Genomic DNA, 15,616 nt, shown 5'->3' on the forward strand with positions numbered 1-15,616 from the left:
TTGAGAACCTACAGTAGTTGTTACCCTGACGTGATGTGGACAGTGTTGTCAGGGGGTTTTGGTGTTATTGTGTTGTCTTTGATGCGTCAGTAAAGGAAACAGTTTGTATTTCACCGCTGACACCAGACTTTGACGCAGGTGAGGTGCACTGGGATTCAGGTAAAGGAATACAGGATGCTGCTGCCATGTTTTCAGCTGTTGGAACAAATAATGCAGCTACAGCAGCAGTCTGCTGTCAGGAGTCAGACTGCTGTGGGTTACTCAGGTCCAGTTTGTCTTCTTTTAAACTTTTTCATTTCACATTTATGTGGCTTCTGGTTTTGGTGGTGAGTTGGAATTTGAGATTTCGTAACCACCAGGTGAGGCAGGCCTCGAGCTTGACAGGAAGCTGGTATCTTGTCTTTTCTTATGATCTTCTATTTACTATCAGGGACATGGAGGGAGACAACAGAGGGAATAACAGTTGTGCCTGCTGTCTGCTTCCATCTTCTTACGATCAGCTCAGCCTCTCCCTGTTTGCTACACACTACTCATTTTTGTAAAGATGTGTTTTTGGTCCCAAAGATTTCTAGTACCTTCACTGCTGACAACACAGGTCTGTGGTTGGGTTGCTGCTGATACAATCTCCTGAGCAGTACCTGAAAATATTTCAGTGATTTTGGTTTCCCTTGTTCAAATGAAATTTCAGTTAAGTTTTATTTATTTGAAGTGTGCATGGATGAAATGTATTACTTATAAATTCAACAATTTGCTTGTACAATGAGCGAAGTGTCTTCTCATCTTTTAAAAGTTAGGGTCAATCCCAATTCTCTTCCCTTAACCATACCCCTTGGTTTCAAGTGCACTCACCAGATAGATTCCCCTCAACGGCGAAGGGGTTGTGTTGAGGGGTAGGGAATTTTACCTAGGAATAGGGACGCCACTTCATGCGAATTAGCATAACAGATGTGTTCACCTATGTCACGCTTATCGTCAACGTAGGCTTCAGCATTAATGGCTTCACGGAAAACTCTGTAGATATTCATGTCAGCTACATCGTGAATTAGCGATTTTCCATAATAAGAACACTCTATCTTGTATTTGGTCATGATATTCAATTTGAAAGCAGCCAAGAAGAAGGGAAAATAGAAATATCTCATTATGTGAGAACTAGAGTCTAAAGTGTAAATAACACTTGGAAATTATCGGTAGTATTTTTTAAAAAATAAGGGAAAGCAAGAAATGCTAACAGCCCTATTGTCCTTTAATTACTGCTGTAGGACAAAAGTGATATTTTGAAGCTGAAATATGTGCATTTGATACAGCACTTAGAAAAACAGCATTGTCACACGGACCCAGCAGCCCAGCAGATGTAGAAAGGCACCATAACAATTACACTAATTGTTCATTTAGGCTGTAAACAAAACTGCAATTAAAGGCAAAACAGATGCACATAAACAGGTTATTTTTACTCCACCTTTTACCCAGGAGAGAGGCTTATTGATTAGCATTTAAAGCATGCCAACGTCTCTTTAACCGAATGCTGAATGAAATCAATGCCCGCAGCCTCGCTGCCTGTTTATCTGGGAGAAACAGAATCCGTCGAGGTGGAAGTTTTCTTGCTTGGTGTCAAAGACATTTACGTAGGAGATACAAGACGTTATTATTCAAATCTGCTTCAAGTAGCGGCCCTGACAAACGGAGGTGCCAGTCAGGCGGCGGGATTAGTTTCAGGTGTGTCATTTATGTGAGGTACAGAAACGGCACACAGCTGAGATATTTCTGTTATTTTCTGCTTTTCTGCTCCACTGATAAGAGGAGTGTATTTGCAATTGGATATCTCTGTCTAGCAGTATTTGTGACTGTGAACGCCACTTTTTTTTCCATTCAGTGATAATGGCTAGGACTGTCAGCCATGTTAGGGTTGGTAGTGACACATTGTAATGTCTGAATATAATGGTAGATTTGTGTAGTTTGGATATAACCATTATTACATTTATGATTGTCTTATCTGCAGCTGTCACACTCGAATAACAATGAATTTTTCTAAAATAGTAGAGATACAAGAAAAAGCTTTGACGTAGCTTGCAGTCACGTGGTGTGTCATTTTAAAACTGTATTAAAAGAAAGTCAAATCTGTTTAGAAGAACTTTACCTGCCTGAGACGTATTTCTTTATTCCAGCTGGACCTTATAACTTGTGCCTCTTAACCCTGCAGGTCATCACAATCGGCAGACACGTCAAAGGCTACCACTATATCATAGCCAATCTGGTAAGTTTACACCACTTCTACATTTCTTCTTCTTCTGTTTGGACTTGATGTTTCTAATGCCTCTCATATTGAGAGATAACATCAGGGCCTTAACTTTATATTTTCAGGGTTTCATTGATGGGGATCTATCCAAAATCCAGTATGGTGGCGCCAACGTGTCTGGCTTTCAGATTGTCGATTTTGATGACCCTCTGGTGTCCAAGTTTGACCAGAGATGGGAGGCCCTAGAAGAAAAGGAGTATCCAGGTGCTGACAGTAAAATCAGGGTGAGTTAAAGCATGCATGTAAAGAGACTCAAACAATGTACGGATAATTAGACAATAGGCCTTCGGGCTCAAAAATGCAAAAGGCCCCACCCCCTCTCCTACACAGGGCCAACACACACAGTTGTTGTTGCCTCTCTTTGTCTCTTTGAGGTAAATTTGTTACTTCATTGTGTGCAATTATTGGTTGTTTTGTGTCTCTTTGTGTTCATTTTGAATCTTGTTTGGTTGTTTTATGTATTCTTGATGTAATTGTGTGTGTCTCTAAGGTAATGTTGTAAATCCTTTAGGTCATTTTGTGTCTGTTTTTGGTCATTTTGTGTCTCTTAGATGAAATGTTGTGTCTTTTGGGGGGAGTTTTGTGTCCCTTTGAGGCCATTTTGTGTCTCTCTGATGTAATTTTATTTTCCTGTGTGTTAATTTTTAATCCTTTTTGGTCATTTTGTGTCTTCTTGACATAATTCAGTGTGTCTGTGAGGTGATTTTGTGTTTTTTTGAGGATGTTTTGTGTCTTTTGGGGGGAGTTTTGTGTTCCTTTGAGACCATTTTGTGTATTTTTTTGATTGTTTTGTGTCTTTGAGAATATTTTGTGTCTCTTTGAGGTCTCTGATGTACTTTTATGTTCCTTTGAAGTCATTTTGTGCCTCTTTGAGGTCATTTTATGTCTCTTTATGGTCATGTTGAGTCTTTTTTGGTTATTCTGTGTCTTCCTGATGTAATTTTGTGTGTCGCTGAGGTAATTTTGTATCTCCCTAAGGTCATTTTGTGAATCCTTAGGTCATTTTATGTGTTTCTTGGTTGTTTTGTGTCTCTTTGGGGTAGTTTTGTGGCTCCCTTTAATTCATTATGTGCATTTTTTAATTGTTTTGTGTCTTAGAGAATATTTTGTGGCTGTTTGAGGTCATGTTGAATCTTTTTTGGCCATTTTGTGTATCCTTGACATGTCTGTGTATCTCTGATGTAATTGTGTCTTTCTTGGTTGTTTTGTGTCTCTTTGGTGTAATTTTTGTGTTTCTTTGAGGTCATATTGTGTCTCTTTGAGGTAATTTTGTGTCTCTTTTAGTTCATTTTATGTCTCTTTTGAGACCTTTTGGTCTTTTAATGTGTCCTTGAGGTAATTTTGTGGTTGTTTTGCCCCTTTTTATAGTTATTTTGTGTTTCTCTGCAGTTCTTTTGCATCTCCTGTTGTCTTTTTAAGGCCCTTCCTGGTGGGTAGTTGTTAATTTGAGCGACATTTTGCAGGTGAAAGCCAGAGGGGCCCATGAGACTTTAGGCCCCTGGGCCTGTGCTTGGTAGGCCCATTCAGTAACCCATCATTGCCTCAGATGCACACATAAGCTTTTCTTCGTCTTTCTTTTGGTTCTTTATTTGCAAATGCGATTGTTGGTGGAAAATGTCTTTGTAAGCACATTAATGTGCCTCAGTTGCTCTAATGTAAGCAAATTGCACTGTCCACCATCTGTATCACCCAACCTTACAGCCACACGTACGCACTGTGTGCAATATTAAACACATCAGTGGGTAAAGATGTTTATGCACTGTTGCACAGGCACACATACCTTTTCCCATGAGCTGAATGCAATCATTTTTTATACAAATTATATTATCTATTATGTATGCAATGTAAATGATATTAGGATGTTATGTTATTGAATTGAATGATTATTCATTATATTTACTGCCCATACTGGTCCCTTGACGTAGCCAATATACTATCAGCTCTCTCAGAACTGAGCTTCCTCCCACTCTTTGTCTCCAACAGACACTATTAACTACTCACATTTGAAATATCAGCCATCGCCGAAAACATTCTCCCACCCTCTGTCTTCTAAATTGTCAAAGTTCAAGATCTTTTTTTACTGCCACACAGCCAGACTGCTGCAAGAGGTTCACGTCTGGGTGAAAAATCACTCTGACATTTACAACGCAGAACAAACTAGCGCAGCACAGAACATAAATACCACCGAAAAAATAAAGAGATCACCAAACATATAATATGCACTCTAATTAGGACAAGATGCTTAAGGGAGGATAATGAACAGGAGGTGTGGCATGTGTTTTTAGAGCTGCAGAGAATGCTTTATTTTTAAAGTGGCTCATGTTGGTCATCATTTTTTGATAATCGAATTTAAGGTTAGAACTTGAGAGTTACAGCCTCTTTTGTCAAATAATTATTCCATCCCTAAATAGTTGATGAGGGGAGGTTGTGTTTGAGATCCGTGGTTTGACTTGAGGCACAGACTTGACACCTGCTATGTACTTTGCCTCAAACCATAGCAGAATTATATTTAGACACATAGATGTAGTTGAGACAAGTCAGTGAAGCAAAGCATCTCATTCATGCTAATTGAGACTCCACAGATTTGCTGTTTTTGCCCAAATGGAATTAGGTTGTTGGGAAATCTGTCCACCCATAACAAGTGACAAAACATAACTATGTCCTGCAGTCTCTCACCAGTGTTAGATCTTCTGCTTCTCATGTCTCTGGTGTTCTTTGGTGTAAAGCAATCCTTGACCCGCTGCACTGGAAGCCAAGTTACTGACTTTATGTTTTGTGATTTCTTGGTCTTAAGGCCTTTACATGCCGGGGGCGTGACAAATAAACAACACAAAATTCTGAAATACTTGCCTGTGAATAATTTGCATCAGTAGTCAGTTTCAACACAAGTTCAGTAAAAGGTTTGAATATATTGCCGCCATCCAGCAGTAATATGAATTTGCAACAATCCACTGACCCAGAGGAGTATCTTGCAGTTGATTAATGTAAATTGTTGTATAGCCTAAGCTACTGTACGCTATTAATTTGAATTTGAGTTCCCTCTGGTAAACAGGTATGCAGTGTATACGCCCGAGGCTTTTACTGTGAAAAATAAGAACAGAAGGAGTGGATCTAGTACGCCATGCCTTTGCCAAGGTTGAATAATAAAGTTTTCGGTCTTGTTTCAGACTACAGAACCACCATGTTGTTGCTTTAAAATCCTTATAAGAGTAGGCACAACATGATAAACTGGCCATGTTACAAGAACATATGGCAGATTTTTGCTGTGTGATCTTTAAGCTCTGTGTGAAAGAAGGTTACTCGTGCAAATTAATTACACAAAAAATGCCCCTGATGTGAAAAGTCTTTTAAAGTTCAAGTATTTACCACTATTAATGCCAGGGGTGTATTATCAGACAATGGACCCCTGGTCACAGATATGCAAGAGCCCCCCCCCTCTCCTACTCAGGAGCATGACACATACATTTTATAATTGTCTAGCTTCTTTTGGTCTCATTGTTATGCGTCTTTTTGTTATTTTAATGAATCTTTTTGTGGTATTGTGTCTCTTTGTAATAGTTTCGTGTCTCTTAGAAGTCATGTGTCTTTTTGCAGTCATTTTGTATCTTTTTTTGGTTGTTCTGTGTCGTTTTGTGGTTGTTTTGCTCCTTTTTGTAGTTATTTTGTGTCTCTCTGCAGTTCCTTTGCACCTCTCTGTGGTCATTTTGAGTCTCTCCCCAGTCAGTTCATGGTGATCGAGTGACATTTTACATGTGATGGCCAGGAGACCTCCTTTCTACCACTGGTCCCTAGGCCTGTCTCTAATAGGCCCATTCAGTCATCCTTCCATGGTCAATGCTGTTCATAAACAACAGTAAGGATACATGGTTTTGATTTGCAGAATGACTTCCGATATGCAGATATATATATATATATCTGCCCCCCACCATTGACTCGTTTAACTCCAGACTCAAACCTACTTTCATTCATTAGCGTTTGAGCCCCCCTTATGTGGTTTTGCATTAGTGTACCTGACAGTTATGTTCCCTCTTCTGTATGCGTTTTTAGCATTTTATTCCTTTTGTACGGCACTTGGTCAATGTGAGTTGTATTGAAATGCTCTTTATAGATAGATTTGAGTTGAGTTGAGATAACAACTTATTTGGCTGATAGCCAATACTGATATCAATATGTCCTTTTTTCCCCAACTAAATTTACTAATCATCAAGTATCTTCTGATTGATGATTCATTGCTCAGTTACTCTGATGTACGACTACAGAATTATAAGAAGTAAGAATAGGAGTATGAAATAAAGTGTGTAAATATAAAGCAATAAATAAAATAAAGTAGAAATGAAATGTGCATTAAAATACGAATAAAACGTGCATTATGCTACCATGTTTAACACTAGTACTTAAGATATAAAGATTAATTTTGTGAGTATTCATGGTCGTAGGACACATAAGGGTACAACTCAAAATACAGTATGTAAAGTAATGAAGAGAGTCTGTTGCACAGTAGTGTTGTCACGATACTGGAATTACTAACTTTGATACAATACTATCATAACATTTATTGATATTTGAGTCCGTTTTTGATACCTCAGAGAAATTGAAATTGAGGGTATAAAGTGTAAAAGTTTTATTGAAAGACAAGTAAAACAGTGTAACAAGACAAGGATGACTTTTCTTCCTTTGGTTGGTAGCAGTGAAAAGCAGAATGACTGTAACCATTAACAATAAGGTTGACAACACACAGCTGATACTGGTGTATCAATACTGTGGAAATTGAGTACTGAACCATTTCAGATATTCAGAATTGGCACAGGAGTTAAGATTATGGATTCTTACTTCTCTGACAACCCTAATCCTAACACCTTTTCCCATTGCCCTGCTTTAGTACACATCAGCGCTGACCTACGACGCCGTGCAGGTGATGACAGAGGCCTTCCGCTACCTGCACAAACAGCGCATCGACTTCACCAGAAGGGCCAACAACGGTGACTGCCTGGCCAACCCTGCTGTTCCCTGGGCTCAGGGAGTGGAGATCGAGCGAGCACTCAAACAGGTAACACCATGCACTTACACACATCCTTTTGTTGGTGAAGACTTGTTGCCGTGGTAACGGCAGAACTCCCATAGAAAATGCACCAACCGCCCACGCAAAGTGCTTCTCAGAGATTGATTAAAGACTGATGTTTTCACCATGCATGCGGATGCACGCAGACATACCGACAGAGGAACAGAGGTCTGCCCACGGACCACAGTCCTCTGAGCTTTGAATTAAGACAAAATCAGCTTCACTCCTGCTGAGAAATTAAGCTTGACAGGCAAAGTGGTGTTCCAGGTTGTAGCAAACGGATCTGAACTCGGAATACAAGTCAGATTGGAAGTGATTCTGCCATTTAAGCCAACTGATGACAGATCTCAATAGAAACTCTAAACTTAAAGCATTTATATTCAGAAAACATTTACTTTATCTGTAATGACATCGTGGATACTACCTTCAGTGTCTGAGGAGATAAACTCAAAGTAAAGCGCCTGTCAAATATGTGAAACATGTTTTATTAAGGAAAATGCCTATGATGTTGCACCAAGAGTTCAGGGTCATCATCTCGGATTTCCATAAGAACAGCGAACTGATAGGACAAGCATATCTTCATCTCTACCAATCTGACTTGGAAAAAGTCCCGAGTCACAAGGGACATTGGAGATGGGTGTCACAACCTAACTGTGTCCAGGGTGAGATTTAGTGATGATTGAAGCGTTGGAAGGCAACATCTCAGAAAAGTTTTCCAGACCAGTATGATCAGTACTTAGATATGATGCCATCGTTTAGTACCAGAAATAGGACCAAGTCATAGTTTTGGAATTTACAAGTCTCAAGTCTTTGCACTAAAGTCCCAAGTCTTAAGCTTCAACTTTCCAGTCATAGACAAGTCATAATGCCCTCTTCACCAAATGTAATGTGATTTCAACAAGAGTAATAATATATTGAATTTACAAAAGTCACAAATGCTTTTTAAACTTTGTTAAAACAAGTTTGTCAATAAGTTACTGAGTTAATATGCTAACATTAGCTAAGCATTTGCTCAGTAACTCTATAGAGATGTCAGAGTGAGGACTTGAGCTGGCAACCTTCCAGTTCCCAGCCTACTACTGCCACCCCAAGTGTTGACTCGTTGGAATAAATTGTGTTAACGTGAGTTGATTTAGAAAATAAAAAAGGAATTCATGGATTCATGGCCCTTTTTGAAGAACTAACTACTTAATCTGTGAGCTTTGGGGAAGACATCAAGTATTTTCAAATCAAAATTAAGGCTCAAGTCCAAGTGAAGTCAAGTCTAAAGTCATCAAATTTGTGACTCGTCTGACTTGAGTCTACACCTCTGCTTGGTACACAGGAAGTCTGGATATGCATATACAAGATGAAGAGTAGCCTCCTTTATCCACCCCACAAGGACAAGACAGGGAGCTTTTGGGTCAGGATCAAACATGTCAGATGATAAGCCTGTGCAAGGAGAAATGAAATCCTCTCAACATGTTTGTTAGGCTTTCAAGGATACACCCAGTGTGTTTGTGTTAGAAATGCTGCATTTAAACATAACTGTGTTTACAAAAATCTCCACAGGATACCTTTAAGCCTCCTTCTGGTCCTTCCTGCCTTAGCCCTTTTGTTATTTTAGTTGGCTGCCAATAAGAGAAGAGACGGAAAACATTTTTCAAGTGTTTCAACACACGCTGCGATCTCCTCTCTAATCTGGACACCGATAGTTTCCTTATGTCTTTCTGTGTCTTTGTACTGTAGCTCGGCATGAAACCTTATTTGAAGTCATTCAGGATCGTGGCACTAACTTTGTAGTAGAGGACAGAATAACAGGACACCATTTTTTCATTGTGCCTCATGGCCAATTAGTTCAGTAACTTCACCTAAGTACATGTATCAATTAAAACACAGTATGAATTACACAGAACACATGAAAAAGCTGTTAACATGTGACAGAGCAGTTGTAGTGTACACGCTGTGAAAGCCAGTCTGCAGATGCCGGGTTGTAACAGTGCGATTTTCTGTCTCTCAGGTGCGAGTGGAAGGCCTGACAGGAAACATCCAGTTTGATCAACATGGCAAGCGAGTCAACTACTCAGTGAACATAATGGAGTTAAAGACAAATGGTCCTGTAAAGGTGAGCTGGGTGGTCCCCTTCTCTAGCAATGAAGTTAAATACATATGTAATGTATTATAACTGTTCTTAAAAGTATTTTTTATCTTGTGGGTTTGAATTTGAGGATCACATTTTGCAAAGCAGTACTCTTCTAGTAGCACTTAAGATTAATTGTAGACATGGATATTATGTTATTTCCCAACCAAGTACAGGCTTAGTGACCACAAACTGACAATCAAATAGGCAACCCAGTCACCAGAAGACAATATTGGCATTGTACGATTCTGCAAACTGCAACTATATTTCATTTGCATGTTTCATATTAGCGTCTCTAAAGTGATGTTATTATATGAGCTTAGTCATCAGGGAATGAAGGGTATGGTGAATGGCAGGTCACCTAGGCAAGACGCCTGCCAAGCTGCAGACCACTGAGACCAACAAACAACAAAACCGGTTGTGTTTTAGCTAACTCTTTTTCCACCGGGGATAGTGCCATGACAAGCAGATTTTTGAGAGATACATGGCTGCATTTCCCATCAGGATAGTGTGACAAAAGCATTTGTTTTTAACGAATCCATAGCTGCATTTTCTCACGGAAAGCACAACGAAAAGCAGTTGTTTTTTTAGAGACATGGCTGCGTTTTCTCCTGGAAAGTGTGATAAAAATGGTTGTTTTTCACCAAGTCATCTGTTTGTTAACTCCCAGAAAGTGTGACAAAAAGCAACCAAGCCATTGCTGCATTTTCTCCTGGATAGTGCCACAAAAAGTGATCTACATTTCCAGATTGGATTGCACCATCAAAACTGGGTATTATAAGCCAAAACATGATCTTTTTCTGACCATAACCCAGTGATTTTTGTGCCTAAACCTACCCACACATGAAGCGCCGCGTTGATGAAATATTAAGTTTGAACTTATTCATTATATAATACGCTCAAACGTAAGGTATGCCTGGTTTGCGAAAGCGTATAATGCCAACATTTTTCTTGTGACTGGTTTTGAAAAAAAAGGCGACAGAAAATCGTGGCAACAAAAAGAAAACAAAATACGTTGTGTGTTGGACAGGTAAAGTTGAGACAGAGATGGACTTTCTCCTACAATGTAAAACATTCAACAAACATTAAATTTTAACACTTTCAGATCCTTAATTTCAGATTGCACAGGGCCTACAAAAAACTTAACATTGTAAATATTTTTAGAAGAAGAAGGTTTTTTTGTCCTTTTTCTCATGTCATTATTGAGTTGTATTGTCCTCGACTCTTTGGCCACTTGACATTCATGCTAATAAAGCATATTGAAACTGAAAAATTGAAAATAGAAGACTGATATTATTCTTTTTCCTCCTGACAGATTGGATACTGGAATGAAGTTGACAAAATGGCTGTTACCAAATCTGATGTCTTTGCAAATGACACGACAGGAATGGAAAACAAAACAGTTATTGTCACCACCATCTTGGTAAATATTATTATAGATGATTGTGGAACTAAGTATAAGCTGCTTTGTGTCTCCCTTCTGGTGATAAGTAGCTGGGTAAACAGTGAGCTCCTGGTCTAACTATGGCGCAAAATTTTTAATGCCAAGGACATCCTGAATCTATTAAATATGAATTAGGCTATACACTTGTGGTATTTCTAATCTTACCTTTCCATTAAGGAGAGAATGGTTTTCTTTTGTTGTTGTTGTAGCCACCAGTTCTGAAGGAATCATGTCTTTAGATTGATAACCAGAATAACACCAGGCCATTAATTTCTCCTGACAAGTATGTGCTTTGTTTAATACCAGTACCCTCTTGTATTCATAATGACCTGTCAGCCCAGTGTGAGATTGTTGCGTTTGAAGCTGCTTTTAACATTGTAATTCAAACCTCTTGAGCTGAGCAGTGTTTTCTGTTTTGTCTCTGTCCTTCAGGAAGCTCCGTATGTAATGCTGAAAAAGAACGCTGACCTTTTTGTAGACAATGAGCGCTACGAGGGTTACTGTGTAGATCTGGCTGCGGAGATAGCGAAGCACTGCGGCTTCAAATATCAACTGAAAATCGTGGGGGATGGGAAGTATGGAGCCAGAGATGCAGAGACCAAAATCTGGAACGGGATGGTTGGAGAGCTAGTGTATGGGGTGAGTTGTCTTTAACAAGAGCTAACACAAGTCTGTGATCAACACCACATGCCACTCATTCTGATTATTCCGTTTTGTCCTTTGGTTTGATAGAAAGCAGACATTGCAGTGGCTCCTCTGACCATCACTTTGGTACGAGAGGAAGTGATTGACTTCTCCAAACCCTTCATGTCTCTGGGAATCTCCATCATGATAAAGAAGCCTCAGAAATCCAAACCAGGAGTCTTCTCTTTCCTGGATCCGCTGGCCTATGAGATCTGGATGTGCATCGTTTTCGCCTACATCGGTGTTAGCGTGGTGCTGTTCCTCGTCAGCCGCTTCAGCCCGTATGAGTGGCACACTGAAGAGTATGAGGATGGGCAGATCCAGACCAATGAGTCGACTAACGAGTTTGGCATATTCAACAGCCTGTGGTTCTCCCTTGGAGCCTTCATGCGCCAGGGCTGTGACATCTCACCTAGGTAGGTCAGAAAATTCAACAACTGCCATGTTTTTCTCAGTTTAATTAACCAAAAATAACCTGTGACTTCATGCATTTAAAACTTGGAGTGTTAGTGTGGTTTTTCCACATTTCACAGGAACTGCTGACAGAGGTTATTTGGAACTGTGATTTTGCAATTTGGAGTCAACAAAGTGTATTTTTAGCTATTCTAGCAGTCTGTTTCCAGGGATGGCATTGTCGGACAGTCTGTTGGTCCAACACTTTAGCACAGAGGATGAGGCCTATCTGTTTGCTAGGATCAATGGACAAGGAGGATGACTAACTTTTGCTGACATTTTAATCTGTGCCACCAGGTCTGAATTTTAACTGTCCAACACTTAATTCAATGAATGGACATCTTGATAATAATGCATTTTATTTGTAGGCACCTTTTAAAGCACTCAATGGCATCTTACAAGACACATAAAAAAAAACCAAGCAGCAATGTATCCTCAGATCATAAAATCAAACTATTTCAGAGTATACAATAAAGTAAATAAAATGACTAGGCAAAAATCCTAATTATAAATATTAGGTATAAAATCATCATCAGTGCAGGTCACCATATGTGTGTCTCCATTAAATCAGACCGAATATACTGTCTTGAAAAGATGTGCTTTCAGACGGGATTAAAAAGTGTTAAAGGGAGTCAATATTGCGGATGTCGTGGGGGAGAGAGTTCCAGAGGTGGGGGGCAGAACAGCTGAAGGCTCTAGGACCCATGGTAGTCAAACGGGCAGATGGTGAGAACTTATGACTAATGACTGTCAGCCACAGCTGTACTCTCATTACTGCTAACAAGTTGAATGATTTTAGTATAATCACCTGCTAAATATTAGCACATCATACTAGCTTTACGTGCGAAACATAAGCATTGTAACATCTAGCAGTGTTTAACATGCATGTTGACATGCTTAGGGTGGGAACACATCCTGGTCTCCTCCCACTTGGAAAACTGTTCGGGCACTAGGTGCTACTTTTGTGCCTGCTCTGTGCCAACTTTTAAGGGAGTGGAGGCAGGTTGCTTCTTGGCATTGTTAAGCAGGGTTTCTCACACATTAATTTATCTATTGCGGCCAGCCAAGGTTAAAATATACGCGGCCACGTTTTGATTTTCTATTTTTGTTGCTGTTGGAAAATGTATACTATTCGGTGATACAAAGCACCACATTCTTGCAGCACAGAGCGTACTCTGGACATGGACAGAGCAGGCAAATGGCAGGCTCAGTGAAAGTGAAAAGTGAAAATGAAACTTAACCAACAGCTGCTCCTCTCATCCATTGATCTGATCTAATCAGCTCTATTTGGATTGACCGATCAATCATCCAACCCAAGACTCAAAACTGCTCAAACTGCTGCTGAGGCAAAATGGAAGAGTTCTGCCTACGCAAAAACCTCTAAATTTAGAGAGGGGAACACAAACTCTCACAGGGACACATAAGCAAAAGTTCGCTTTCACTTTTAAGCATGTCTACACTGAAAACAATAGAACTGAGGGCGCAAAAAACCACGGCATGTGTGCAGGTCCTAACTAACCCTAACTGTATGTTAACACGCTAGCGTTAGCAAATGTCAAACTCATTGGATTTAGCTAACAATAGATAATTTCTGCTGCCACACACAAGACAAACTTTTTGCTTAATCTTGGCAAGAATCTTTTGAACATCTTGAACGTCTTGTTTTTACAGTGCTCACAGTTATTAAGGGACTTGCATGGTTGTTCTTCATCAATGTAGTGTCAGATAAACTTATGTATATAGATTTAATAACCTCAGAATCAGAATCAACTTCATTGTCAAGTAGGTTTTCATATAGAGGGAATTGGTGTGCTGCTGCCAACAAGAACGGCGAGGGGAAACTAAATTAAAAAATAAAAGCAAGAATTGCAAAATAACTTGTGAGAGCAGACACGTGAGTCATGTCGTCTACAGAGATGAATCAACATGTCTTCTACATCTCATCCTGATGATGTGAGGGGTGTCAGCATGACTCCAGATCAGGAGAACGTGTTAGCCTGTAAATTATTATATAATGTAAGTTTATTTCTCCAGCTAAAGCAGGGCCGCCCTTCCTTTATTTAAAATATTTGTTGAGCTTGTTTGTGTCCTGGAGGCATGTTATTAAACCCTAGACAGAGCCTCAACATATTACTTTAGGCATAGATATAGTATTATTACACACCGCAAAGGGTACAGACTCTTCACGTCATTGTCTGCTATGATGATATGATATGACAAAATTCAACGACATCAAGCTTAGCACTTTGATGGGATTAGTTATTAGTCAAATCAAGAGTAAATTTTTTAATAATTCGTAATAATTAGTAGTTCAGGGAGTATTACTTCGCTTGCTTCCCGTTATCCCTCAAGAAAAGTGTTTTAATATACATGAAACTGTAATGCAATCACTTCCTGTCTTCTCAGTACAGTTGCATAATCTGTATTTGATACCGAATGATTTGTTAAAACTGTAAAGTACCATTGAATGATTAAAAAAGTGAATATTTCTCTTTTTGTTTTTCCAATAGATCTCTGTCTGGGCGCATTGTTGGTGGCGTTTGGTGGTTCTTCACTTTAATCATCATCTCCTCCTACACCGCTAACCTGGCTGCTTTCCTGACTGTCGAGAGGATGGTCTCTCCCATTGAAAGCGCAGAGGACCTGGCAAAACAGACTGAGATAGCTTATGGGACTCTGGACTCTGGCTCCACTAAAGAGTTTTTTAGGGTAAGAGATACCCTCTTTGTATTCTACTCCTGTGGAAACAAGGGCTTAGATTTGAGCCATAGTAGCTGAAAAACAACATGCTTCACTTCTCTGTGAACAATGCTCCACTCTGCAGGAAATTAAATCATTGTTGAAGGAGTATAGTGACATTCCAGTGGGTGGTACAGGCTGTTCTCACGCACTGTTCTTATGAATATCTATGAAAAGTTACGCACCAGAATTGGTATATGACCCAAGTAAGCTGAAAGGCTGCTATCACATGACCAGTGTGCTGAGAAAAAAGCAGTTTAAAGAGTGAAAGTCCGCACAAGGAGACAGGTTGGGGTGGTGGATGGGTCAAACAAACACAGGACTTTCCCCCAGGAGAGCAGTGTTTGTGTCCCATGTAAAACCAAGTGGACTTTGAGTTATTTACGTCATCACAGTGTCTCTTTTCCAAAACATAACCTTCGTAACTTTATTTACCTAAACAAAACCTACTACAGTTTACGTTAAGCATGTAACTTTACATTGAGTAAAAGTGTCTTATCCTAAACTTAACCTACGTAAATGTACTTGCCTAGACCTAACGTCCATAACTTAACATTAAGTACATAGCCTTACATTAGGAAATGAATGATAATGCCACTTGTGGGGCGTAATTCGTTAGATACTATATGAACCATTGTATGTGCATTTTCTTTATTATAATTTCACTTTCCTAACCCTAACCTATGTAACTTTACTTGCCTTAACCTAACCTATATAACTTTACATTAAGTATGTAACTTTATGTTGTATATGTAACATGACAATGCCCAACCATGACTATTTTTCTAGTCCTAACCTACGTAACTTTACTACTTGCCTAAACCT

The 15,616-nt window shown here is 39.4% G+C and overlaps 1 protein-coding gene across 4 annotated transcripts in view; it reads left to right on the forward strand.

The window, feature by feature from the left end:
• gria2b (glutamate receptor, ionotropic, AMPA 2b) overlaps positions 1-15,616 on the forward strand; it is an 84,131-nt gene that overhangs the window by 59,563 nt on the left and 8,952 nt on the right. For all 4 annotated transcript variants that reach the window (XM_050042469.1, XM_050042470.1, XM_050042471.1 and 1 more), the window contains exons 5-12: positions 2,198-2,251; positions 2,359-2,517; positions 7,173-7,340; positions 9,352-9,456; positions 10,787-10,894; positions 11,348-11,554; positions 11,648-12,015; positions 14,563-14,761. In XM_050042469.1, coding sequence (XP_049898426.1) covers positions 2,198-2,251; positions 2,359-2,517; positions 7,173-7,340; positions 9,352-9,456; positions 10,787-10,894; positions 11,348-11,554; positions 11,648-12,015; positions 14,563-14,761 — 1,368 coding nt within the window. The remainder of the gene's footprint in view (positions 1-2,197; positions 2,252-2,358; positions 2,518-7,172; positions 7,341-9,351; positions 9,457-10,786; positions 10,895-11,347; positions 11,555-11,647; positions 12,016-14,562; positions 14,762-15,616) is intronic.

The sequence above is a fragment of the Epinephelus moara genome, chromosome 4 (assembly GCF_006386435.1).
Source record: "Epinephelus moara isolate mb chromosome 4, YSFRI_EMoa_1.0, whole genome shotgun sequence".
NCBI lineage: Eukaryota > Metazoa > Chordata > Actinopteri > Perciformes > Serranidae > Epinephelus > Epinephelus moara.